This window comes from Typopeltis vanoorti, chromosome 22, assembly GCF_054136105.1.
Source record: "Typopeltis vanoorti isolate ZY-2024b chromosome 22, IOZ_Tvanoo_1.0, whole genome shotgun sequence".
Lineage (NCBI taxonomy): Eukaryota > Metazoa > Arthropoda > Arachnida > Uropygi > Thelyphonidae > Typopeltis > Typopeltis vanoorti.
Window position 1 is genome coordinate 88,344,431 of NC_143570.1, and position 25,371 is coordinate 88,369,801.

At 35.6% G+C, this 25,371-nt stretch overlaps 2 protein-coding genes across 4 annotated transcripts in view; one reads left to right on the plus strand and one right to left on the minus strand.

Moving 5' to 3' along the window:
* The window catches only part of LOC150094550 (beta-hexosaminidase subunit beta-like), a 364,235-nt gene that overhangs the window by 72,857 nt on the left and 266,007 nt on the right, over nt 1-25,371 (plus strand). The window lies entirely within an intron of this gene.
* On the minus strand, nt 798-23,755 carry LOC150094551 (uncharacterized). The gene is made up of 6 exons (XM_090412127.1): nt 23,631-23,755; nt 20,813-20,862; nt 11,438-11,560; nt 5,879-5,917; nt 1,559-1,603; nt 798-967 (listed from the first exon to the last, which is right to left on the minus strand). The coding sequence occupies exons 1-6, from the start codon at nt 23,725-23,727 to the stop codon at nt 929-931; spliced, it is 393 nt and encodes a 130-aa protein (XP_090268253.1). The 5' UTR covers nt 23,728-23,755; the 3' UTR covers nt 798-928.

Below are 25,371 nucleotides of genomic sequence, written 5' to 3' on the forward strand. Positions count from 1 at the left end.
TGTCCATTAGACATGGCTGCATGAATTGTTTTCACTCTTACCTAAACTGACGTGCATTACAGGGTGTTCATTTATATTAGTTGGGTTAATTGGACAGAAAAATAATTGGTGGCGGGGTGACGAGGAAACCAGATTTATATTAACAAGTGCTTCGCTGAGATTGTACACTTCGAGGTTGATTACTGCTGCGCTGCAGGTTGGGAATAAGCACATTTTTTACTTGGTAGCAGTGGCGCACCCAGGGGACGGGAGCCAAGGGGCCCTGAGCCCTCAAAAAAGAAAAAGGAAAATCTTTTCCTAATTAAAATTCTATTTTTATTATTATTATTTACGTCGTGTTATGTCTTCTATTCTATACTACTTATGAATTAGCGTCACATAAGGTGGGAATACCCTATAGCTCTCTGGAATCACGGCCGCTGTGAACGCGAGGCGAACGAAGTAGTACTCGGGCGAACCGAGCGCTACTTTATTGCCCGAGCTGGGCCAGAGGAAATCACAAGTTTCATGCATTGGCGATCTCTGCAGATGTTCAGTCATAGGTCGCATGTCTATTCTCAACTCCCCCCCCACCCCGATTAAATGCTGAGTGCACCACTGCTTGTTAGTAACACATTCAAAAGTGTAAGGGAAAGACTGAAAGTTGGATAAATACGCAAGGCGGCAATTGAACGATGGAGTATAGGGAAAAGTTTTCGGATAACTTAAAAGCCTGCAATACCATTTAAGATCATGTAACTCGGCAATCTTTGACATATATATATATATATATAAAACTTAACATAAAGACAGCCGTACCAAGACTTGAAATATCTTTATTTTTATAATTGTTTTTATAAATTTCTCATAAAATTTATCAAATGATTTTAGTATGGATGTGATTGACTTCTTTCTTTCGTTCAAATTATTTTCGCCATCTTCAATCATTCTATCCTGCGCAGTGAAAATAAATTGAAGTCATGCATATCTGGAAAAGAACAAAATTGTTAATACTTCAATAAAAATAAACAATGTAAGAAAATGGAATTTTTACGAAGTTAACTGCTGCTGTACTTCTGCCTTTTTAACAAGGTTTATAATAGCTAACAGCTAATATACACTTAACAGCTAACTTACTATTTTAATATTATATATTTGTTATTACTATTTTAATATTATTTAAGCCCTGAACAGATTTATATTTTAAGTCAAAGCAAACTTTAAGTTTTATTCATAAAATTGTATATTACGGAACGACGTGGAAAACTATAAATACAAAAACTGAGGCTTCGTTTGCGATTAAATGTATAAAATCTCTTGCATCCGCATTCTGCCACTGCCGTATTTTTCCTTCACTCATCGGAAAATGCATGCATAAATAAATTAGCGCTCTCCTTGTTACACGAGGAAACCATATTGCGCATTTATTAAGTTATCTGATCTAAAGCTTATTCTTAAACGAGTCTTGCATAATCTGCGCTGGTGTACGATCCCATGGTGTATGCGCCAACGTTTATTTCTGAAGCCTCTGCACTTAACTGCGTACTGAAATAAGTGAGTAGTTTTATTTTATACTTACTTTAGTTATTTCGTACATTCGCTGCTCAAAATAATTCAGTCCACCCTGTAAATACAAAAAGAAATTTGCTTTAATATTTATCTGGTACAGTCACTGCCCCAAAAACTCTGGGGCTTTTTGTTTCAGTGACGAACAAAACAAGAAACGTATTACACAGGTTAATTAACACATGTGAATCTTGATCTACTTGACGATTTTGTGAGAATTTCATTTGATTCGGTGGGTTGTCAATTTCCCCACCTCCCAAGACAGGAAAGAGTGCGAAATGATTGAAATTTTTAATTGCTTACCTTACTTAGTAATGTTTAATTATTAGAATAAATGGACTTTTTTTACTGATTTAACCAGGTCGAACTGACACTACTGACCTGTCTTGTTCGGTGGCTTGACGTCTTTGCAAAATTTCTGCTTGCTCAGTTACAACGTCGTTTGCATAGTTATGTCTGATCTACAGAGCAGGATACCTCCCATGGCTGCGTGAAAAGTGTTCGCACCCTTACCTAAACTGACGTGCATTACACGGAGTTCATTTATGTTAGTTTGGTTAACTGAACAGAAAAATGCCAGTTTTTTTAGCCCATCCACAAATGCATTTTCTAAAATAAAACGTGATATTAACATAAAACACACACGAAGTTCTCTGATTAACTCCACTCCCATGTCAATGGTGAAAGCGGTTATGTTAACTACTCGGTCAGCCAAGCTAGCAAACGGAATTGAAAAAGGTAATTTAGAACGATTTGGTCTCATTTATCAAAACCACAGGATGAGACATTTTGTTCAGCTTGCTCAAAATGCTTTTTTGGTCATGCAGAATTTTTGTTCATTCAGGAACGAACAAAATTTCTTTCATATGGGTGTGCTTGCATGCTGCGGGGTGGATGCCAGCTGAGAAGAATAGGGTGTACCTTGGTATCAAGGTTCTTAAGTCTTTCAGATGGGAGGCCTGTGGTACGTTGCTCCTCGTGTAATTTTAAGTGACTTGCCTGTGTAGCTGTTAGAACAAGGCCAAGTTTCCAGCTCTAATGACATGCTGTTGTTGTGAACTGCTTTGACCTACTAATTGGAAAAGCATGGTTTGGATATTGATTGGGGAATGAACACCCTCATTCCAACATGGGTGATTTCTTTAGCGAGATCACAAGTATCTGGATTTGGTAAACAGAAGTAGCAGTTGGACCATGGAAAAAAGAAGAAATCCAAGTGGTCTTCTTAATTTAGCACTTTGTACGAACGGACACGGAGTTGAATGGTTGATGGAAGGCCGTTAAATAGAAATGAAATTTGTACGAGATTATAGTGCGAGTTACCGAGATGAGGGGGACTTCTTTACATAGAAAGAGAACGGATTTATCTGGTGTGTGTGTGTGGAGAGAATTGCCTGGTATTCTAGCGCTTACAGCAAATGCTTCATCTTCTGTTCCATAGTAGAGCCAGAAGCATTTCACTGTTTGAGTAGCTGGACTTAAGTTGCAAGGATAAGTCAGTCATTTTCAGAATTAGGGGAAATGGTGAAGATAGATGATTGATACATAATGGGGCAAGGAAACTTTAAGCGAGATATGGTCAAAAAGAAACTAAGACTTCGCATCTTCTGGTAAGGAATACTCAAATCGTACAAAATCACATCTTACTACCGTTTTGTGTAGAGTGCACTTTGGACTGTAGGTGATGATCCAGCTACAAAAACAAAGGATCCGTTTTGCATATATATATGTAGCTTTTTTGGAAGGGAAGTTTTATTTTTACCTTAGTGACACCATATGAGATTACTGTCGGTAGTATTTCGTAAGCGTCAGGGGGAAAAAATCAAGGAGGCTTGAGGTGAGTGGAGATGCACTTCGGGCATCTTGTAGCTTTCATCGCATAACGTACCCTCGCTACTCGGTCTCCTTCCAAGCAGTATAGCAGCAGGATTTGTGTGTCACCTAATCGGGAGGCCTTCTCATGAGTTGCTATTCGTTTTGTTCCGGTCTGTTAAGTGACAGACTGCCTTCGGAAAGGAAACGCTTCGCTGCGCTGCTGTACTACCCTCCAAAACCGCCGGAGGTTCTGCATCTATAGTATGTGCGGTTGTGCCCTTCAAGGGTATCACTTCCACTGTATGTCTGAAGGTGGGGAAAAACATTTCATATTCAAAATTCATTCATAATCCGGATTATGAATGAATTTTGAATATGAAATGTTTATTGGTAAGAAATTACAGTTCTTAATTTATTTATGCCGTATAGGGTTCTCCCCTTTCTCCCCCGTCCCTTAGGACGGGTTGAGCTCTCCTAATGATAAGTCTATTTTATGACTGTAGATCCGTGTGTTCAAGGGGCCGGTTTGCCAGTTGTGAGAGGCGAAAAATCTTCCTCCACACGAAACCGGCTAACTCACCTTTAGTGGAAAGAGACCAGATAAAAGTTCCTCACATCATGGACGGGAATCGAACCCAGGTCTTTCAATCAAAGGGCTTTTTCTTTGTCTATACCGACTGAGCTCCGAAAGCTCCACAGTTCTTAATGATTCACTCGAACAATATTTATCATCTCAGTTGTCCGTCTTAATATTTGCCATTCTTCCTTGCAAGCAGTTGCTTACATCCGCTACTGTATTTACGTAACACATTCAAGGATTCTTGTGACACCGATTATCAACAGGCTACTTTTTTTCCCTTTTTCATTTCTTTTTTCTTTTCTCTTTTTCTTTTATTTTTTTTAACAGTACCGAATACTATAATGTATAGCGTACCATCTTAACTGAATTGCGTTTTCTCCTTCTCTCCCCCAGTGAGGAAAAAAAAAAAATGTAAATTAAGCTTGTATTTGAAAGCGAGGGAATAATACAATTTAGGAGTATTACTTAGTCATCTAAACAATTAGTATTTTTTAACATGAAATCAAAAACAGGCCCCACGTTCACTTTTCCAAAAAATTTTATTTGGTCCAGAGTTTATTAGGAATCTATTGAATTGTACATTTCTCTGGATACAGTAATTTTTTAGCTTTTAAGGGAGGAGAAAAAGTTTCGCTGGATTGGGACGAGTTGTTTGGAATTAACACTGGAATAATTACGGCATAATTGAAATTATATTACGACAGCCAAATCGACTTTTGGTTGCGGGGAAAAGAAACCCACCATCCCCATTTGAGGCTGGTGTTGATGCGTTGTAAACATCATTCAGAAATTTGTCTTATTTTAATAACTTCTTCAACCTCCCCTACCCCCATTTTTCTCGCGTAAATTGCAAAATGATTTTCTTGGCCAACCCAAGCTATGGATAGGTTAATTATTTATTTATTTTTTAAGGGGATTATTTAATCTTTACTTCGTTTTTACTGAAACAATTGCACCAATTATCTTCCTTAGGCAGACATTACTAAAAACGTTAGTGATTTGATGTGTAAAAGTACATTGCGAAACCTTATTGAAGTTTCTTTATTGTTCTACTATTATTGTGGCAAAGTCGGTTCTTCAATCCGCGGTAGATGACGCTACAACAACGCTTCCCCACAACAACAACATATAGGTGTTTAACACCCAGTTTTGCTTCTAATATACAGTTTGGTGTGGTTGTGGTGACCTTCGCGGGCGCTTATGGCACAGACTCTGTCTGATAGGTCTTCTCAGTACTCGCAGCATGATGGGTCAACAGTTTTTCGATAACTGCTGAGGCAGCATAATTGTATATTTCGAAGAAGAGGCCCGCCAAGTTTGTAATTTGCCATCACTCGCAGAAGGTAAGTCGAGACACTTGATCAGATGAGTATTTCCCGTTAAGAATTACCAGAATTAAGAACAGCAATGATCTCAAGACTGACGCCTTGAATAACTATTGCGCATGTTTTTTGGAGGAGAAAGTAAAATGGAAAAAGACAAGTATTCTACACCTTTTCTTCAGAGTTCCCCCCCCCCATTCACGTGAGTTCACTTAAGATAATCTCAACACGTGATGATTTCTATAAAGACATTTGCCGACCTTGTCAGCTGAATGCTCAACTTGTCGCTCAGTAACCAGCAGATTGCGGATTCGGATCTAACCGTGTTGCGTGGATGTTTGTGATTGCCTTTCAGCGAGAGATGAATTTCATCGCTCTATGTGAAGCCACCTATCTGCTTATTGGAGGCCTGAAATGGCTTGAAAAATTCTGTTTGGTCTCAAGAGCGGGGTTTTAGGATGTTGAAAAATTAAAAAAATACAGAAGAAATGAAATTAATAGAAAAAATCGCCTACACTACTAATGTGTAACCCTTACAGGTTTACAACCTTTCGTAGGGGCGAGATTCACAAAAAATTATCTACAAGAAAATACATATATATAAAAAAATACTCACCACACGTCGCTCTATTCCACTCGCATAGCAAGAGATCACCTGAAAAAAGAAAACGGAATGAATGAAAACCTGAGCGAGTTATTCAAACATTCAGATCGTCAGAGAGATTTTTCCTAACTACGCGCTGGAGTTATCGCTGTCAGGGGAGCTTGTTCTGCGTGGGTAGATTTATTTGCGGAGAGAAGAGGAACGAGTTGTGTCGAACTGAGTACTCTAGCAGGATGAAGAAACCTTTTAGTGTATATTGTCTTGGTTTTATTTCACTTGGGTCATCCCCCCCCCCCCCCCCCAAGTAAAAATGACAGCTTGTCTATGGTGAGAATTGACGATGTTTAATTTGTATTTAAACATTTTCATGGGAAGATTTACAATCAGCTACAGGAGACAGAGGGCTTCCCTTGCAATGGGAAGCTCTCTGTCTCCTCCATGTGCCAACTTCTTCATAGAAAACCTCTTCCTTACATCTACAAACAAAAAAAAAAAAAAACTTCAGTTCGACTGAAGACGTCTTTATCATCTGAGTTACGATTTTCTTTCGTCTGTCAACTCCTTCCACCAAAAGATAAAATTCACTTTGGAACTGGAAAAAGAAGGAAAATTATTTCCTTAATGTTTTAATTTCAAACAAACAAACAAACAAAAAACAAAAAACGAAGGAGACTTCTTTCTTAGTGTATGCCGCAGATCCACTCATACAGTCGTTACCTACACTCCTCATTGCACTACACACGCTCAAAAAAAAAAGGGATGGTCTCTGTCATCACAAGAGATAAAGCAAAACTGAAGAAAGAATTACCAACTCTACTTCAGCTGCTTGTTTGCAACGGATACTATTCTCCACTCCGGCTCCACAACAAAGTCCCGACATTGTCTACACAACTTCTGTTTCCAGCCTTCGCATTGGACGACTTTCACTCAAGATCGCCAGTATCCTCAAATCTCATGACGAAGGCGGCCTTCAAGCCCATTTTAACCCCAAGGTTTATTTCGTTCGCCTAAAGACCAACCCTTTCTACAAACACCTTGGGGGGGAGGTATCATACTTACGGCCTTTCTTATATTTCGGCAGACAGAAAGAACGTTGGAGACTTAAATAACAATAAGTCAACTGTGGCCTAGCTTTTTATTTCTCCCACGCTCATCATAACATTGACCGGAATAATTGCTCTATGCCTTACCAGAGAACAGCTTCACTGCTCGTAATATTGAAAGAATCTGTTAGTCATCCGTTCACGAGCAAACTCAGTCGGAACCAAGGAATGCCCCTGTGCGATATTTGGAAATCGCTGATTAGATCTTTCGCCATGTCAGACTAACTTTTCGGCCAACTATCTGCATACTGAACAATAGCTAATTAGTGCCAGCTTCCAAGTTCTACGTAGTTTTGTTTCAACTTATATTGTAACTGTTCCTACATGTTTCATGTATTTTGGTAGTGTTGTAAGTCATGTTAGCCTCTTATTGTTTTTTGTTCGTCCTAACCCAGAAGAAGCCACAGGTATCTGTGGCGAAATTAGATTTTCATTTTTATATTGTGACGATCAAAATAAACCCAATAGCATTTATTTTTATTGGTAGAAAGTCTGCAAAATAACCATTACTTTTTAGTTTTGTGGTTAAACTGATTGTACTGGAATCATTACAGCGGATAACATAGCTTGATCTCATTTCAGTAAATGACTATCAACAGATAGAATGCCGATTAAATTGAATTTTGTTGTAGGCCAGTTTTTCATATTGAGTTTTGGTACCAATCCTGATGACACAAAAAATGGCATCTGATTTCGATATTAAAAAGTTTTTAATGTATAATTTATTTTTGAGTGTCACGATTTTAATCGCCCGATGTGACACCACCATCCCGCTTATTGAAAGTCTGAAATGGCTTGAAAACGTTCTTTTACAGTGAGTGACATTTACCTTTTTAGAAAACCTCATTCAGACAGAACAGTGAAAAAGGTTTCGAACAATCCGCTAATTAACAGGCAAGGAAACGATAGACAAATCACGAAAAGAGTGCATTTCGTAATAGCATTCTTGTATAGTGAGAATTCATTATCACAACTGAAAGTAGGGCAGTTTATTCATTTTTTCCGCAAAATGAATGTTATGATGAACTGTACAGATAATAGGTAAAAATCGGAAAAACTCAGTTTCAATAATTTAATTTCACCCACACAGAGCCGAATTGCTGCAAACTTGAAACGTTTCGCCATCCTTGTAAACGGTCTAACTGAAATGAAAATTTTTGCCGAGCTAGATGGCTCGGCAAAAATTTTCATTCATTTATCAGACTCATGAATTCGACTCGAGTGGAGAACACTAACATGAGTGCAGATGGATTAACCGGGATGTAATTAAGCATATTTTGGGAAACTGTTTTCTGAGAATGTTGTGCAACGTAGGAACTTAATGTTTGTTGCATGTATCTGTACTTCCTCCTTTCCTAAAAATTACTTCCCATTCGTCTTCTGGCTTTGTTCCATTGACCCTAACTACTGCTAGTTTTAATCCAAATTCGCCAAAGCACTGATTATATACTTTGTACAGGTGATAGCATTTTTTTTTGTCACATGACTGAAAACAGAAATAACAAAAATGAAATTGTATGATCGGAAATAAATGTAAAAAAAAATTACTCTAAATTGTCTAGAAAACTTGCACTTCTCTATACGCAAATATTTAGCGAAAATGTTGAAGATAAAATTCACGCTTCTTTTATAATCCTGAAAATATACGAGATCATTAGGAATATACAAGATAAAAAAATATATAAATTCGATGGCTATAGCAGTCAGGGAACTTTTTTTCGTATCGATAATTGAATAACTTAAGGAATAAAATATACTTGATGTATTCATCAGAAGATTAGATATTCGGAATCGATTCACGATGCCAATGGTTTGTTTGGACAGTCGAATATCAGGGGATCGTTTTTTATTCGTAAAACAAAGTTGCCAACAACTGCTCTAACTTCTGTAACACTATTTTTTGATCCAAGTATCAACAGTGGATGGCCCTCGTCGAATATCCGAAATTGGTGACTGACACTGGCATTTCTCATAAAAACCGCATAAATATCTTTCTTTTTGGTTATTTATCTTTTTAATACGCGAAAATTTTGAATGAAAATAGCATCTCTCGCATTGCCTAAATTTAAGAGTTGGTACTTATAATCTCGTATGTTGATTGGTTTATTGGGAGAATAAACCGATTTCAATAAGGTTTTTCATCCTCGAGACAGCCAAACCTGCTAGAACACACACGCCCAATCAGCAGACATACTGAATTGCTTTCGCCGTAATTACAAACATCGTCTAGAATTTATAAGCTATAATCAGATTGACGTGTCGTAACGCTATAATTTTTAGCTTATACCTTTTTGCACAAAAATACAGCCAGACGATTTTCATTTGAAAAACAAACCATGGATATTTTCATATTTCTAGCTGAATTACAAGAGGTATTATATGGTCTGTGGCATAAATATAATACAGAGCAGTGCTCTTTGATTAAAGACTTCCTTTTTTTCCCCCTTTCCGTTATAATTTTCTTAGTTATTGACGAAACTGGTGAAATGACGTTTCCCCCCCCCCTATAATTGGATCATGTCAGTGACTAAATTAGGTAGGGAAAAAAAAAGCTTTCAGTACACATGCCAGAAACTGTTGGTTGAATGGTGTTAGTACACAGGAATTCGAAACCAACCCATTTACGATCATTTCTTGTCGTTTTCTTTTATTTGTGACGTGTATTGAGTTTACTTGTGTGTGTGTGTGTGTGTGTGTGTGTGTGTGTGTGTGTGTGTGTGTGTGTGTGTGTGTGTGTGCGCGCATATATATATATATATATATATATAAAAGAATGAAATATTTATATAAGATAATTTGCATTAATAGCTTTAATTGATTTACGAAAATCTGCAAGTTTTCCATTCACATTTAAAGAATTTTTTTTTCCCTTAAATTTGAAATTTGGATTTGATGAAAAAGAAGTCGGAGAGACACAGTTATTACTGCTTTCGAAGATGTTGACTTTTCAGTAGATAAAGCAGTGGGAAACGATTTTTATCCTTATAGAAAACAGCAATGGGGCCATGCTCTTTAAGGATCTTGGGGAAACAGAAATAATCAACTCTCCGATCGAGAGCGTAAGGGCAGTTATAACAACAGACCTCGCACATGCAAGACTGGCAGTCGACTGTGCTTGCTCTACTGATAGCCTAATTTTATGACATGTTAAAATTAGAGGGGAGGGGAACCGGTGCGGCGAGGGATGCTTTACCTGAAGCTTTTACGTTCCCTCACACTTCGGATAAGTAAGGCATAAAAAGGTGCTATTTGCGAACAGGGCATTTTCTAGAGCGATGCGTGAGAAATTTTCAGGGTTTTTTCCCCACCGGCTAACCGACGTGTATTGGTCTCCATCAAAAGTGCTGTTAGGATGTTTTTCCCATCGGAGAATCTGTAATTTTTACACGTGTCAATGTAGATTAATCGCACTCCGGTTTTCTTGAAGGACATTTGAAGCAAGCGAACTCGCCACGTTCGGTTCTTGTTAACGAGACGGTGCATCGCATCGCATGATTTCGTTTGTGACTGGCAATGTTACTGAAGAAGTACCGATGCTTTTATATGGATAATGGATGTGCATTAAATTTTCTTCGGGGATCTGCAAAACGGTGGCAATTCTAAAGAGTATCATATTGGGCGAGGAAACGGCATAAGCGATACCTTAAGCAAGCAGAGGTATTCATTACAGCGCACCGCTACATATTAAGTCCAACGGGAGAAGAAAAAAAATGCGTTACTTAAAAATTGCCATCAACCTGCACTCTACTTCTACTAGTAGAACTCTCTTCTGAACACTTTAAAGACAATTTTAAATTGAAGCGTTACTCCAGAAAATAAGTAATTAGTAAATATATAATAATTCAGTCTAATTCTCTTAATCAGTAGCATGCTAACTTAATATTCTCCCCCAAAATATTAGGTGAGTGTGTCGTGTACCTGAATTATCTTTATTAATACCTTCTTACTTTGTAGTTTGGGGGAGGGGGGGAGCAACAGATTCAGCAAAACCCCATTGTGAAAGCGCCTCTGCTGATTGCCAAGAGAATCCTATAGTGGAAATCTTAATGAAATTGAAATCTTAATATCTATGGATTCTCTTCATATTCCTATCCTAAATCTGAAATTATCTAACAGTCATTAAAAGCATTTTTGAATTATCCCAAAGTGGATTAGTGATGTTAAAATCCAGTTCATTTTAGAAGACCACAGTAAACAAAAAAAAAAAAAAATACTTCCTGTAATTCACAACAGAATCTTCGTTTTATTTTCTCTAGAACCGAATTCAGCGTTTCTCGAATTCATGCGTTGAGAAACATAATTTCGATGCTATAAAGATATCCAACGTCGCTTCCCCAGTATTCATTTTAGCGCCCGACTGAGTACGTTCAATTGCAGAAATGTTCATAATTAAAAACAGGGTGTGATGGTGAATAATAGTAATATAATAATAAAAAGCGCACAGTGCAAAGAAAGATAGGATACAAACCGAGTTAAAATTATGATGGCTGCAAACGCCTTTTCTCATGTTTCTGAAATTATCCACAATGTTTCTGGAACTGGTGCGATAGCCTGTTCTTCGTCGCACACACAAATATGCGAAGTTTGCGACCTGCAAATATTATACGAAGGTTTAAAGATCTTCTGCGGAAGATGAGATGTGAGATACAAGATTATTGCATAAGAAAATGTAATACAGAGAACAGTTTCGAAGAAAATAAACACAAGCGTAAGCGATTAAAAAAATTTAACCTTTGCAAAAATTAATATTCAGAAATCAATATTAAATAACTTATCTAATGAATCTAAATTGTTAAGCTCACAACACGCAAAAAATCCTCACTTGTTCAGTAGTACGTTGTATGTGAAGAAATACTGCAACTCCCAAATTCATGTTGACTTTGTTATAGGATATTCGTAACGGTGTATGTAACCAAGGAGGGGATGCATTTTTGAAACAAATACTGCTGGGTGAACACGGGCGGGGGGGGGGGATTCATGAAATTGTTTTCTTGAAATACGAAGTCTTATTGAATCTGTTTGTTCCCTGGGATGGCGTAACTGCTCATTGGTCTCAATTGTGAGCGAAAATTTCCACTTTCATTTGAAACAAGTTTGTCCATTTTGGTTCATTTCAGTCTGTCATTATGGACTGGAACAAACAAGTCGCGATTTGACGCCTGCCAAATTTCATTGAATGGCACCACTCCGATCTCAAAGCATAGCAAAGTATGTCGGTGATGGCCCAATAATCAAATCTTGTTTCCGAGTGGTTGGTGTGCCACTGGTTTTCTAATTCCAGATTCAGCCATGCGCTGAATCTTCAGTTGCTGTATTTATCAGTCTTCTTTTCTTGGCAAAAAAAACGAGAGTAATTGCCTGAAATCAAATAGGAAGGGAAACAAGATTTAAAAGAGCCACAGCTGCTTTTGCTGGTAATATTCTGAGGATCAAAGATCTGTACTCAAATGAAATTACTGAAAGGAATGAACATCGTAAATAGAACAGCATCAGTGAAAAAAACGAAAGTATGAAAATCAAGAATAGTTTGTTCAAGACCTGCCTCACCTCTCCCTCAACTTCGTATATTATTTTCTATAAAAAAAAATCTCAAAAAGAACCAAGTATTGGGAACCAGACATCAGGATGGCTGCAATTTAGGAGTGGCTACTTTACTGGGGTTATTTTAAATAATTAGTAGCTCTTGTTGATTTTCTTCATTCTGCTGCCCAAATTTATGGGAAATTTTTAACTTCGTTGTTATTAAAAAATGCTGCCAAGTAGCTGCTTCTAAATCCAACTTTTCTGAGGTTGGCTCACTTTTTGCGTTTTTTTACACGGGATGTTTTTTTTTGTTGTTGTTTTTAGACTAAATAAAACGTTTAACCTCGAAATCCGTTTTAACGATGTTATCTGTAGTTGCGTGTTGTCTGGTTAGTGGTGTTATCTGTGATATACAGTGCAGTCGACAGAGACCAAAGAGCACAAGCAGGAGTCATGATTTGGATTCATAACTCACTTTCAAAACAGTAAAAACATAAATTATGGAATGAAAGAATAATAGAAGCTAGAATAAAAATAGATAGAGGTTACTTAACAATAATTGGTTTATATGCTCCAGAAGAAGGAAGAGAACAGGATAATATTGAATTTCATAATCAGTTACAGAATATATATATAATAAAATAAATAAAAATGATTACATAATTTTAGCAGGATACTTAAATGCAAGAATTGGAAACACGAAAATTAATAATAATATAGGAATACATGGAGAACATACTCTAAACAAGAATGGTAAAAAAATGATTGACTTTGTAGTTTATAATAACCTAAAAATAATGGATTCCTTCTATAGACATAAAAACATACATAAATATACTCGGGCAGCAAGAGGATGGAAATCAATATTAGATTACTTCATATTAAATGAAAAGACATCAAAATTTTCACTAGATGTTAGAGTTCACAGAGGATATGAAATAAGCAGTGACCACTTCCTTGTTAAAATAAAATTAAGATTACCACCTAAATGGCTACAAGTAACAAGAACAGAAAGAAAAATTGAAAAACCAATATCTAGATAAAATAAAACAAAATGAAGAAATAGAATGGCTTAATATAAAAACGATACTAAATGCAGCAGCAAATGAAAGCTTAGGAAAGACCAAAAAATTCAATAAAAGAAAAAAACTGAAGATCTGGGATGATACAATCAAAGAAATGATCAAAAAGAAAAAAGAAGTTAAGCTTTTACTGCTTAACCATTTATCACAAATGGTTAAGCAGTAAAAGATTAGAAGATGAAATAGAATATAAAAGAATAAGAGCCATAGCTAAAAGAGAAGTCAGAAAAAGATAGAGAATCATGGAATAAATTTGTTTCTAATTTAGAACATGATTTATATAAAATAAGACCCAATGTGTATAAGATTTTGAAACACGTAAGTACAGATACTAAAGAAAACATAAAATTAAACACTGAATTGAAATTAGAAGAATTTCTAAATTACTACACAGAACTGTGGACAGACAAATATTTAAAAAAAAGACAACTGGCAAACAATTAATGAAAAGAAAATAAGTAAAGAAGAATTAGAAATCAGCCTGAAAGAAACAAGAAACGGAAAATCACATGGAGAAGATAAGCTAGGTTCAGAACTATATAAATACGCAGGAACAAGATTCAAAGAAAGACTCTTATTATTTTTAAATAAAATTTACTCAACTGGTATCCCCCCAATAGAATGGAAAAAAGCAATTGTGATTCCTATCTTTAAAAAAGGTAATAGAGATGACCCTAAAAACTATAGAGGTATCAGTATACTAAATTCCTGTTACAAAATATATAGCAGAATCTTAAATAACAAACTAATGAAATATTCCGAAAACTTTATTCTAGAAGTACAGAATGGATTTAGAAAAGGACGATCATGTACAGACCCGGCCTTTTGCCTAAAATTAATAATAGAGAAAAGAAGAGAATACAATTTAGAAACACATCTTACATTTATTGACTTTGAAAAAGCATTTGACAAAGTTAAAAGAAACATATTATTTAACATATTAAAAGAAAGACAAATACCAAATAATATCCTCAAAGCTATCGCAAGTATATATGAAAATAATCAAATACAAATAAGATTAAATCACGAGCTATCATATACGAGAGAGATAAACCAAGGGGTCCGACAGGGATGTCCCCTCTCAGCAACTCTTTTTAATATCTACTTAAATGAAATAATAATAAAATGGAATAAAAATTTACCATCAAGGAATTAAACTTTCTCCTACTGTGAACTTAAACACTCTCCTCTTTGTCGATGACCAAATAATAATTACAAATTCTGAAGATAACTTACAGAAAGCTATTTTAGATCTAAATGAGATATCCAAAGATTATGGTATGATAATATCAACGGAAAAATCAAAAACTATGGCCTTTAAAGGACAAGCTCCAGCAAGAACTAAAATAGTATTAGATAACAAGATCTTAGAACAGGTGAATTCATTTAACTACCTAGGATGTATGATCACATATGAAAATGAAAAAGATTATAAACGTAAAAATTGCAAAATATTTAAAAATAACAGGTGTAATTAACTCTATATTTAAACCAAACCAAGTTCAAAAACAAACCAGATTAAAAGTATACAATACGTTAGCCCTATCAGTCTTAATGTATGGAAGCGAAATCTGGACAATAAAACAAAAAGACAAAACAACAGCAGAAACGAAGTTTATGAGAAAAACTGCAAAGTATACCCTATTTGATCACAAAAGAAACGAAGATATTATGAAAGAATTAAACCAAGAACCAGTAATAGAAAAAATTAAAAAATATAAACATAAATGGATGGAACACGTTCAAAGAATGAAAACAGAAAGATTACCAAAACAAGCCTTAAAGTACAAGCCATTAGGAAAAAGAAAAGCAGGACGGCCTCTTAAACGATTCAACGATGGCTTCTAAGGCCGAAACAGGCCATACTAGGCCTAAATCCTTGATACGCATGATGATGATCTGTAGTTGCGTTTGCTACAGTTTCCTTTCTTTTTTGTAGGAAAAACTACAGCTTCGGTAGTTCATTCGGTATCGACGATGTCCTTTGTTTGAAAACAAGTGGGTTCGAATTCCATCTGGGATGTGAAGTACTTTTTTTTTCTCCCCCTTAAGTGAGTTAGCCATTCTCATTCTAAATTTTCATTTCTCAAAACAGGCCAGAAAAGCACACATTTAACATGCATAATACACTGGTCCCATAGCCACAGTTACTTCGAGCGTAATTTAGAGTATGAAACCCTTCTTTTTGATCTACTTGCGTAGAAATTATGGCACTCCAAACAACATAATCAACTATATTCCTAACTCTGTCCGAAAATAAGTGGAATGATGTCATGTAAACTTTACATTGTAGAGGAATACGAGGAAGTTCGTCTCCCCATAACTCCCAATTCATTTCAGTTCGATGGGACTGACCCACTTTCCTGCCTTTATTTTAATCAGATTAGTCTGTGTTTCTGAGGGCTTCATAAGGAACGTTTCCTTTCCCAGATTGGATGAAATTAACTGAATCGTGCGACTTTAGCGGTTCTTGCGCGAGAATTAAAACAACTTTTTTTTCCTTTTTTTTTTAAATGGCTTATTATTGTTGTTGTTAACTAGATTTAATGCTTTAGTGTTGACAGGAGAAGTCGTATTAAATATATCTGGCAAGTTAATTGGTAGACCGGTAAAATTTTTTAAGTTGTAACCGTGGTTATGGCAAGTTGAATTATTCCTAATGACTCTGGTAACAAGGAGTAGGCCGGGACTCGCTACAGTTGACTTAGAATTCTGCTACTACTCTTGATTGGTATTAAATTTTGTTTTCACTGACGAAGAGATGGAAATATTCCAACTGCAAGAATATTCTAGAGACTACTTCCTTCAAACATTTGAATAGTCCTGGTAAATACTTAATATGAAAACTGTATACGTACATGAATATGCATGTGCATCAAGAATAAAAATGTTGAATATATCAGTAACTTTTAAAACATGAAATTAAAATTAATTACAATTTTATTGTAATTGGTTATTTTTTTGTAATTATTAATTGGTTAAAAATGGATTGAAACAATAAATAAATCTGAAGGCTGCGTTTTAAACTCGTCCAATCATAACGAAATAAATGTCTGATGCAAACAATTGCTCAGTTTGCGTAAAATGTGCGAGTTACCCAAACGAAGAGCATTTTCTCGATAGGTATTTGTTCAGTTGCAATTTTTTGTTCCTTTTTACGAATGGGAAAATCCCTTGACTTTGTATAACCATTGAACATAATTAAACACCTTTTTTAATGCAATTTTACGCTTTTGATGCAACAAATACAGGGTGTTCGGGATAAATTTGACATATTTATAATTAATTATATTTTTCCGTAAGTTACATGTATTAACACACACTTCTCTTCATTTAAAAGTTTGGACCCTTCTTCATTCATATACAAGATGTCAGAAAGGATGGATAGCTGGAACCCACCTGAATCATGGAAGAGAATAACTTGTATCATGATGATTCGTGCCCGCCATCAAAATAAGGATATTACGACTGCTGCCCAATGCTCCCTGAATACAGTAAAAACAATCAGGCATGAACTAGAGACTTGCAATGGTGACTACGAGGATGTAGCAAAAAGAAAGATCCCTAGCAGACGATCTGATTGTGTTCGTACAGTAGAATTCCTCGCAAATCTGCAGGAACAGGTGTTGAAGAACCCTGGCATTGGAATTCGGGCTTTGTTCGTGGAGTTGCTAACTGTAGTCAAGCCCTGGATAACAAGGGTAGCCAATGGTAGGCCGTATGTATGGCAGCAGGATTCGGCCCCTTGCCACACCTCTGGGAAAAGTCAAAAATGGTTGTCTGAAAATTTCTACGACTTCACCAGTCCAAATGTTTGGCCTCCAAACTCCCCAGACCTTAACCCCATGGATTATTTTGTATGGGGCGCAGTTGAAAAAGACACCAATCGCACTTCCAGTAATACAAAAGCCCAGTTAATGGATAAAATTAAAACAGTTTTTGCGGCCCTTCCCAGGGAGACTGTAGCATCAGCTTGTTCGAGGTTCCGAAGCAGAATTGAAGCTGTGATCGATGCTAATGGTGGTTATTTTGAGTAAATCTTGTTGATAGTATTGTAATTAACTCTGCCTGTAATGTTTTTTTGTCAATTCATTAAATTTAATAGATACAAAGAAGATTTTCTTTTTCCTTACGAAACTGTCAAATTTATCCCGAACACCCTGTATATAAGAGAAATTCTGAATCCATCGATTTACTGTAATGCCTTGAAGACTAACTTTTTCCCCCAGAAGATAATGCGGTTAATAAAGTTGGCAAATTAATTTGTTAACCTGTTAGTCGAAATAACTTTTTTTTTAAATATCTTGCTTGAATTAAGATTAGTTTTTCCCCTTCTGCACATAAAATACTTAACACGGTTTGAAATTCCGATCGGAGAGTGACTTCCTTCAATATAATTTTTTTTATTATTAAAATTGAAATTTGGTATTTGAATAATCCTTCGTGAAGCCACTCCGCTTTATTAGCCGCTTTTAAGAGTATAAAAGGGACAAACGTTAAAGTTCGCAGCGAATCCACTCTGGGTCATTCGGATTATTTGAAGACAAGTAAAGCTATGAGGTCATTGCAGCATGTCTGCTAATTGTGTGCATTCTTCTAGCCGGTTGGTCTGTTTTTCGTGGAATGAAAGGGAAAATAAAGCTTCCGGGAGAAAAACTCTGTCATCTTTTGAGGCCAAAATGGTAGGCTTTTTTTCTTTCGGAAATTGTGGATTTTCATCCAAGCAACTCGGCCAGAAAACGTACGCACTTTGCAGACAAAAATACGTATTATCAGTGGAGGGAAATGGCGTGATAGTGGTCTATTGTGTAGTGATGAGTGTCATCCTGCTATGAGACTCCATACAGATTTTCCGCAATAATAACATGACAAAAAAAAAAAAGTGCATCATTTTAAGCGATAGATCTTATTCAGTTACGCACACACACAATCTGTGTTTAAATTAGATATTTTACATAATTTCCGAATATTAGAATCCTTAACACACTTTCTTTTCGCAGGTCGATTGGCAACAGATTAAAATGTAAATATGTTAAGTGCGTTAAAACAAAGTGCTTGTAAGAATTATTTTTGTTGCTTTTTATTTATTTATTTATTTTTTGTAAGTAGTACTACGCTTCATCATGACGTTTGAAGGTTATTAACATGGAATAAGTACTACAAAAGTGCAAATGAAAATATAATACAACAGATGTAGCAAGTATTTAGAACAGCGGTCGGCGGGCCACATGCGGTCCAAAAACGTACATTTTTGGCAGGCCATAAAAGGTTACAATACTTATATGGCATGTGGTCCTTATGTTGAATTATTTAATCCACAAAAGTGCATTTTGGGATTTACGATTGAAGCAACTGAACCTGACTCAAGTGTATGTTTTGTAAATTGCGCTCTGGCTGCTTTTATTGGATGGAAAATCCTTCCACTTCCGCATGAAACCTGCCAGGTCATCTTAAGATGAAAAGCGTTTAGATAAAGATTCTTTTATCTAAACAGGATTCGAACCTGGGTTTTTAATTTAAAGGGCATCGTCGATACCGACTGAGCTACGGAGACCATTTCGGGAGTGAGATCGAATTGATCTTAAAATAAAGACTGTAGTGCAACAATATCTATAATGCGCACAGTTTGTCGTGGATCCTGTTAAAGCACCGGAAAACATGTAACGCATTTCGGTCATAACAAAAGAAATAGTGCATACTTAGCAAAGACTGAAAGGATTCTCATTCGTGTCAAATGAGCAAATCTGCTTGTAAATGCATGCAACCATCACACAAAACGTATAGCGAAAGTCGCCATCTTATCTTTAGCGAAATTGACGCCTTTAAGAACCTGGTGTTATCAACTATCGCCGCATTTGGTTTATCGTCGTTACAGAACCATAAATATTGCCCACATAATATTACCATATTGAAGTGCGTTTCCAAAATGAAGTTAACTTCTAAATAAGAACCTCCTTAGCTCTATCTACCAGTGCCGGGCCGGTGAAAATTTTAAGTTGGGGTGCTGCATATATACAAAAAAAAAAAAAAAAAAAAAAACCTAATCAGTAACGAATTTATTAATAAATAAATTTACATATTAAAAAATATTTGATCCTCACCACGAACAAACACCAATAATAAAAGTTTCGTATCAATAGCAATGACAACTGCAAACGAATATCGGCGTTAGATCGCAGTGATTTGTTTCGTGTAACGATAATTGAAAAAATGTAATTATTTTCAACAGTGACACTCGTCATAATTCAGCCTTGTATTTATAATAAATATGTTATTTTAACAAAATAAAATAAGATTTACAAAAAATCGTTCACCACGAGCACGCAACAATAATAAACGTTTCATATCTCACAGAAATAACGCGCGGAAGTATATGATACACTGCCCAAACGGCAGTGTATCTAATGACGTAACGTGCCATGACAAGCGCAAACGAATATCGGCGTTAGATTGCAGTGCATTTGTTTCGTAATCTAAAGTTAATCGAACAATTCCAATTATTAACTGTTCAATCAATGTCAAAACATAAACTGTAACTTTGAACATGTTGTATTGCATTTATATAATGTTGTGAGCATCGTTATTATTTATAAACACAGACAAAATTTAATTTTTTTTATTTTTCCCTTGGGTGCTGCAGTGTCGCAGTGCTTATGTACGAGCCGCCATTGGTATCTACGATGTTCTTTAGTTGGAAAGACCCCGGTTCGAACCTATCACGCCAAAAACACGTATCATGGGTGTTTATATCCGCCGAACTGGCTCAAAAAGCATATACCCACATGATACATTGGCCTCATAGCATTAGTTGCTCCGGCCGAAAATGCAAATTAAACCATCTATTAAATAGGTTATCCAATTTGCATCAACCTTTTGGCAATAGCAGATCTAGTGGCTTCTTCCTCCCATCACGTAATATTAGCCGATGTGTAATATTGAAAAGGAGTTAAAAATCGCATCGAAAATAACATTGCATATTGTTTTCTAAAGGACCCCCCCCCCAAAAAAAAAACGGTGAAAGTTCTTTTTCGAGAATTAATTCAAATAACATTGTTTTGTTCACTTGAGCTTTCTTTCTGAACTTTATTCGAGCCAAATTCCCCATAATAATCTCCAACTTGTTTGGAATTCTTCTGTTGTTATTCAGTAGAATGATATTTAAAAAAAATAAAGTTAGTTCATTTTTTTTAACTTAAAGGGCACTTAGAGATGAAATTAAAAGAAACAGTAAATATAACCTTTCCTGGCGCTGTACCGAGACATCCTTCCATAGCTTTTTGATACTTATCTGGAAGAAAGGTAAAAAAAAATATATAAAGATTCTTTAGGGATAACATTTCATATCGATAATGAACAATACAATTTAAAATATGTATTCTTCACTGAACATGTTTTTCACCCAATGTAATGTATTAACAATTCAACTGGAATCCAAATCTTTCTCGAGAAGATAATCCAAATATATTTTAACTAATTTTCTTAAGAAATTTTAATAAGTCATTAATATGAACCAGTATTTTTGGTACGTTTTTATGTTAATTTTATAAGGATGAAATGAGTGAGGAAAATCTCATATATATAGAGAGAAAGAGAGAGAGAGAGAGTATATATATATATATATATATCCCAAAGTCAGCGTGCTATATAAGAACAACTTTTATTAGTTGCGATGTTCAATTGTGTAGTCGAATGCTTACTAAAAATCAGTGTGAACTTTTTGGTTCCCAAATTACTTTGAACAATATTAAAGGCATTGGGAAAATAACTGCATATTTAATGAGACCAGAATGATTGATTATTCTTATCTAATTATATGAAACAAATAAAATGACAAGAGCTTAAGAGACATTACAATGCCAACACAGAACATTTCAGTTATCACAACACGACTATATAATTCTATATATCATCGCGGATTAAAAGGAGCAGAATTGCTGACAGTTGGAGTCTGTGGAATGTTCAAGTACTTAAAGGTTTTCAAATTACAATAGTGGAAGTAGAGGTGCGGTGACTAGTCGACAACCGTTTTTTAATATCGAAATTTGGGTTATCTTAACCCATTAATATACAAAGACGTCTGTGACACGTCTTTTGTTTATTGCACCAAAATTGATTTTGAATTTTGGTTTCACATATAAATACAACCGAATAGACGCTAGACAATCTGGTGCCTATTTCCTTTCAGCAGAGAAAAGTTGCTAACGGCGTGTATCGGCTATTTGCACAAATTCATCATTATTTGAAAAATAATGATGAATTTGATCCAGCAAATCGCCCTCGCCCAAAAAAATTGACAGAAAAACGACCGCTTTTTGATTTTAATTGGTACGTTAAGGGGTTATTTCAAGATTCTGAATATACAAGTTATGTACTGTAATGTTTTTTTTTTTTATTATGTTAGGAATTTTTTTACAGATACTTTGGATGTGAAAATTTGACATCATGCTAAGTTCATTGGGATAGACTGGATTAGGAAAAGGTCCAGTATGTGATTCAGGGTACTCAATGATTTGGAGAGAGAACCGAAAAAAACAGAATAATATAATTCATTAAATGGTTAACTAATCTATGTAGATTTTCTATGAAAAAAAAAAAAAAAAAAAACACCTGATATTGTACCCGACTTAGAATCTGTTACAAGAACATGCTCTTGAGATCCACTAGCACGTGTTTATGAATGCCAGATATTGCAGTATTGACTGAGGGTTATCAACAGATCTCATTTGATTTGAACTAAAGAAATTAACCGATCTCATTAGAGATTTAAAGCTATCTGAACTCTTGGATGTCAGCTTCAACAATGGAACTGAGTACGCCAGGAACAAAACTGTGTTTAGAAATTAGAACAAAATTCTATCTTTTGAGACAAAGAATGGAATATTCTACCCTTAATTCTTTTTAGAGATATGAAGTTCGTGAAATGAAAGATTGGCACTTTAGTTTTAGACTTTCAAAATCAAGCTTAAAAAGCAGTTTTTGCACAATAGTAACAAGTAGTTCTCGTACAAAGTGAATGCGGAAAATACTTCCAAACTGATGGAAGTAATAAGGTACGAGGACCGCTATTGAAATATGATCAACCCTACCAGAATTGCATATTAAACTTCAACTACGTCTCTTAAACTAAAAGTATTGGACAAAAATAGACCCACATTCCACTCTGTAACTAAGATTGCCTTAAATACCAGATGCAGAACTTCAAGAAAGGTATACATCTTGGATCCCAAATGAGGAAAACATTAAAAGATGGAAAATTTGGAAAGTCTGATTAAAATTGAACTGAAAGCCTAGAAAGTATTCAGCGGTATTGACGAATGGTTAATAGGCAACAGTAAAGCTGAAAACTTCAACTCCAGAATATTATAGTAACCTGGGTGTTACTGAAAATTCTCTTTCTTCACTACCACCTAGACGTCTTGCTTTGAAAACCTTGGGGTATCAGTGAGTGACAGCAAGGTAAACGATTCAACCAAGACATCATTGTGACGGAACAACGATATGGAATGCTGGTCATTACGGGAGACTGCTTTTGGATTCTTCGAAGGGGGAGAAACGCAAAAAACACAAAGAAAAGGTACAGGCACTAAAACTTTGTGGTTTGATTATTATTATTTTTTTAAATATTTCCTTTAGTTCAGTAAGTAATTTTGCGTTTCAATTTTTATCATTGAACAATTTTTAGCCATGCTTATGTTTCGGCTTATAATGTGCTTGATGATGATGTTAATAATAATAACCCCATTTTAAAACATACAACCTGAAATACATGGAATCCATACGCGTTCATCTTAGCTACACATCCTTTTTTGACTAGTGTTAATAGAATAAAATTCACGTTGAATTTTATTCTATTAAAAGTGATTATCGGTGTGTGAAAGAGTGATTATGAAAGCTGTTGATGTTGTTAAGGTCTTGGCTAAACGTCTTTGCCCACGATGAACTTTTTCCAGCATTTCTATAAACTCAAAAGTTAACTTTGTGTTGATTACGATAAGAGAACTATAAACCTGAAACAAGCACTAATTTCCAGAAAAACGGAAATAAAAAAACACTTACCGTCGCAAACCATTCTCCTGACACAATAGTGATTGAATCCTACCGCTTGGTTTGCACATACTAACACCAGTGTGACCAGCAGAACAACAGGCCCCATGATTAATTGAATAGTCAGTCGCTTCGCTCTTAATATCGTACAAAATATCCTGTCTTTTTTATACTTGTGTGTGCGGAAACTCAGTGAGACAAAAGCAGGGAAGAGGAAACGGACAAGACCTCACTCATTTCCTTTCTAAGTAAGGAACAAGAGAAATGATGATGCAATCGATACACTCATCCTGGAGATAGATTTGATTAGAATTTATTCAAGAAAAATAAAGTAATATATTTACCGTAATCCAGAAGTTCCTTTTTTTTTTAACTCAAACATTTGAGGTACTTTATAAAATAAATCAGCTAACGCCTTTTATTCCCGTATATGGTGTAGGCCAGTGCTTCCCAAACTTATGGATGTAAAGGCATCTTTCGAAAAATTAAAATATTTCACGGCCCCATCGAAAAATAATCGTAATACAGACATATTATTATAAAATTTATTGTTTTTATATTCAATACAAAACATACACAGCGAATATTGCAAAAATCAAATACATGTATTACGTTTTTAGCATCTTACAGACACATTTGACATGGTCTTAAAACATTTGAATTAGTCTTAAAATACTTTAAATTTGTTTTCATTATTTCACTGTCCCCCCCAAGGGGGCCGCGGCTTACAGTTTGGGAAGCGTTGGTGTAGGCGAGGGCGTTTTGGCGCTATCTAACTTTTGGAGATTGAGTGGTCTCTTTCGACTAAAGGTAAGTTAACCGGTCTCATACGGAGGTGGAGGTTTTTTATACCGGTAACTTGGTTATTTCATCCCTCAGAACAGGCAAACCGGTGACATTTATGGCTGTAGCCGTGAACACACACGGCTACAGTCATCAATGTACTACGGCAAGGAAGGCAACGGGGGGGGGGGAACTGCTTTGCTCATAATTATCTCCCTAGTATGGTAGCATATAGCTCTCCCCCCACCAGCCATATGGCTGAGGGAATAGGATGGAATATACAGTATATTAAAAGAAACACATTGTCCCCCACTCTGCGCAGAATTAGTTACAATTAATGGATAAATTAAAGTATTCAAAGTTATTCTAGAATTAATTGCATTAGACCAATTAAGATGAGCACTGATATGCTCAACTTAATTATACACTCCTAAAACTTTCATACATCGATAAAAACGTAATCATGCGGTCAAACTGACGTGAATTTTGTAGCGCGGGTTGCATGAGCCACGATAGGCACCTACAGGCTACAAAGCAGTGGTGTTATTAACCAAGGCTTAAGTACTGCACATAATAAATTATATTTAAACTTTTTATATTGTGCAGAACTTGAAAAATTATTATACACATCGAATTATTTAAATTTCACATTTATTTAAAGTTTTTATCTTGTAATGCTTAAAGTATTTTGTAAAATAATCACATTAAAAAAAAAATAGTGTCAACCACTATGAGATGTCATAGTGGCTAACAAAACAGTTTCCGTAATCTACTATGAGAAATGCTGCCCCCCACACACACGGCGTTGCAGGTCTACTTCAAAATAATTACTTATTCTCTTTATGCTACTAATGGAGAAAAGCAGAATTAGTGACATATAATAATAATCATCGTCATGTCTATCAAGGATTTAGGCCTAGAGTGGCCTGTTCTGGCCTTAGAAGTCGCCGTTGAATCTCTTAAGAGGACG

What these genes read in the sequence shown, in the direction of transcription:
- LOC150094551 (XM_090412127.1), bottom strand. Translation starts at nt 23,727, where the DNA reads ATGGGGCCTGTTGTTCTGCTGGTCACACTGGTGTTAGTATGTGCAAAC. An exon ending in GTGGAATAGAGCGACGTGTG is followed by an intron (nt 1,604 to 5,878) that starts GTGAGTATTTTT and finishes TTGTATTTACAG; the next exon opens with GGTGGACTGAATTATTTTGA. An exon ending in GAATGTACGAAATAACTAAA is followed by an intron (nt 968 to 1,558) that starts GTAAGTATAAAA and finishes GTTCTTTTCCAG; the next exon opens with ATATGCATGACTTCAATTTA.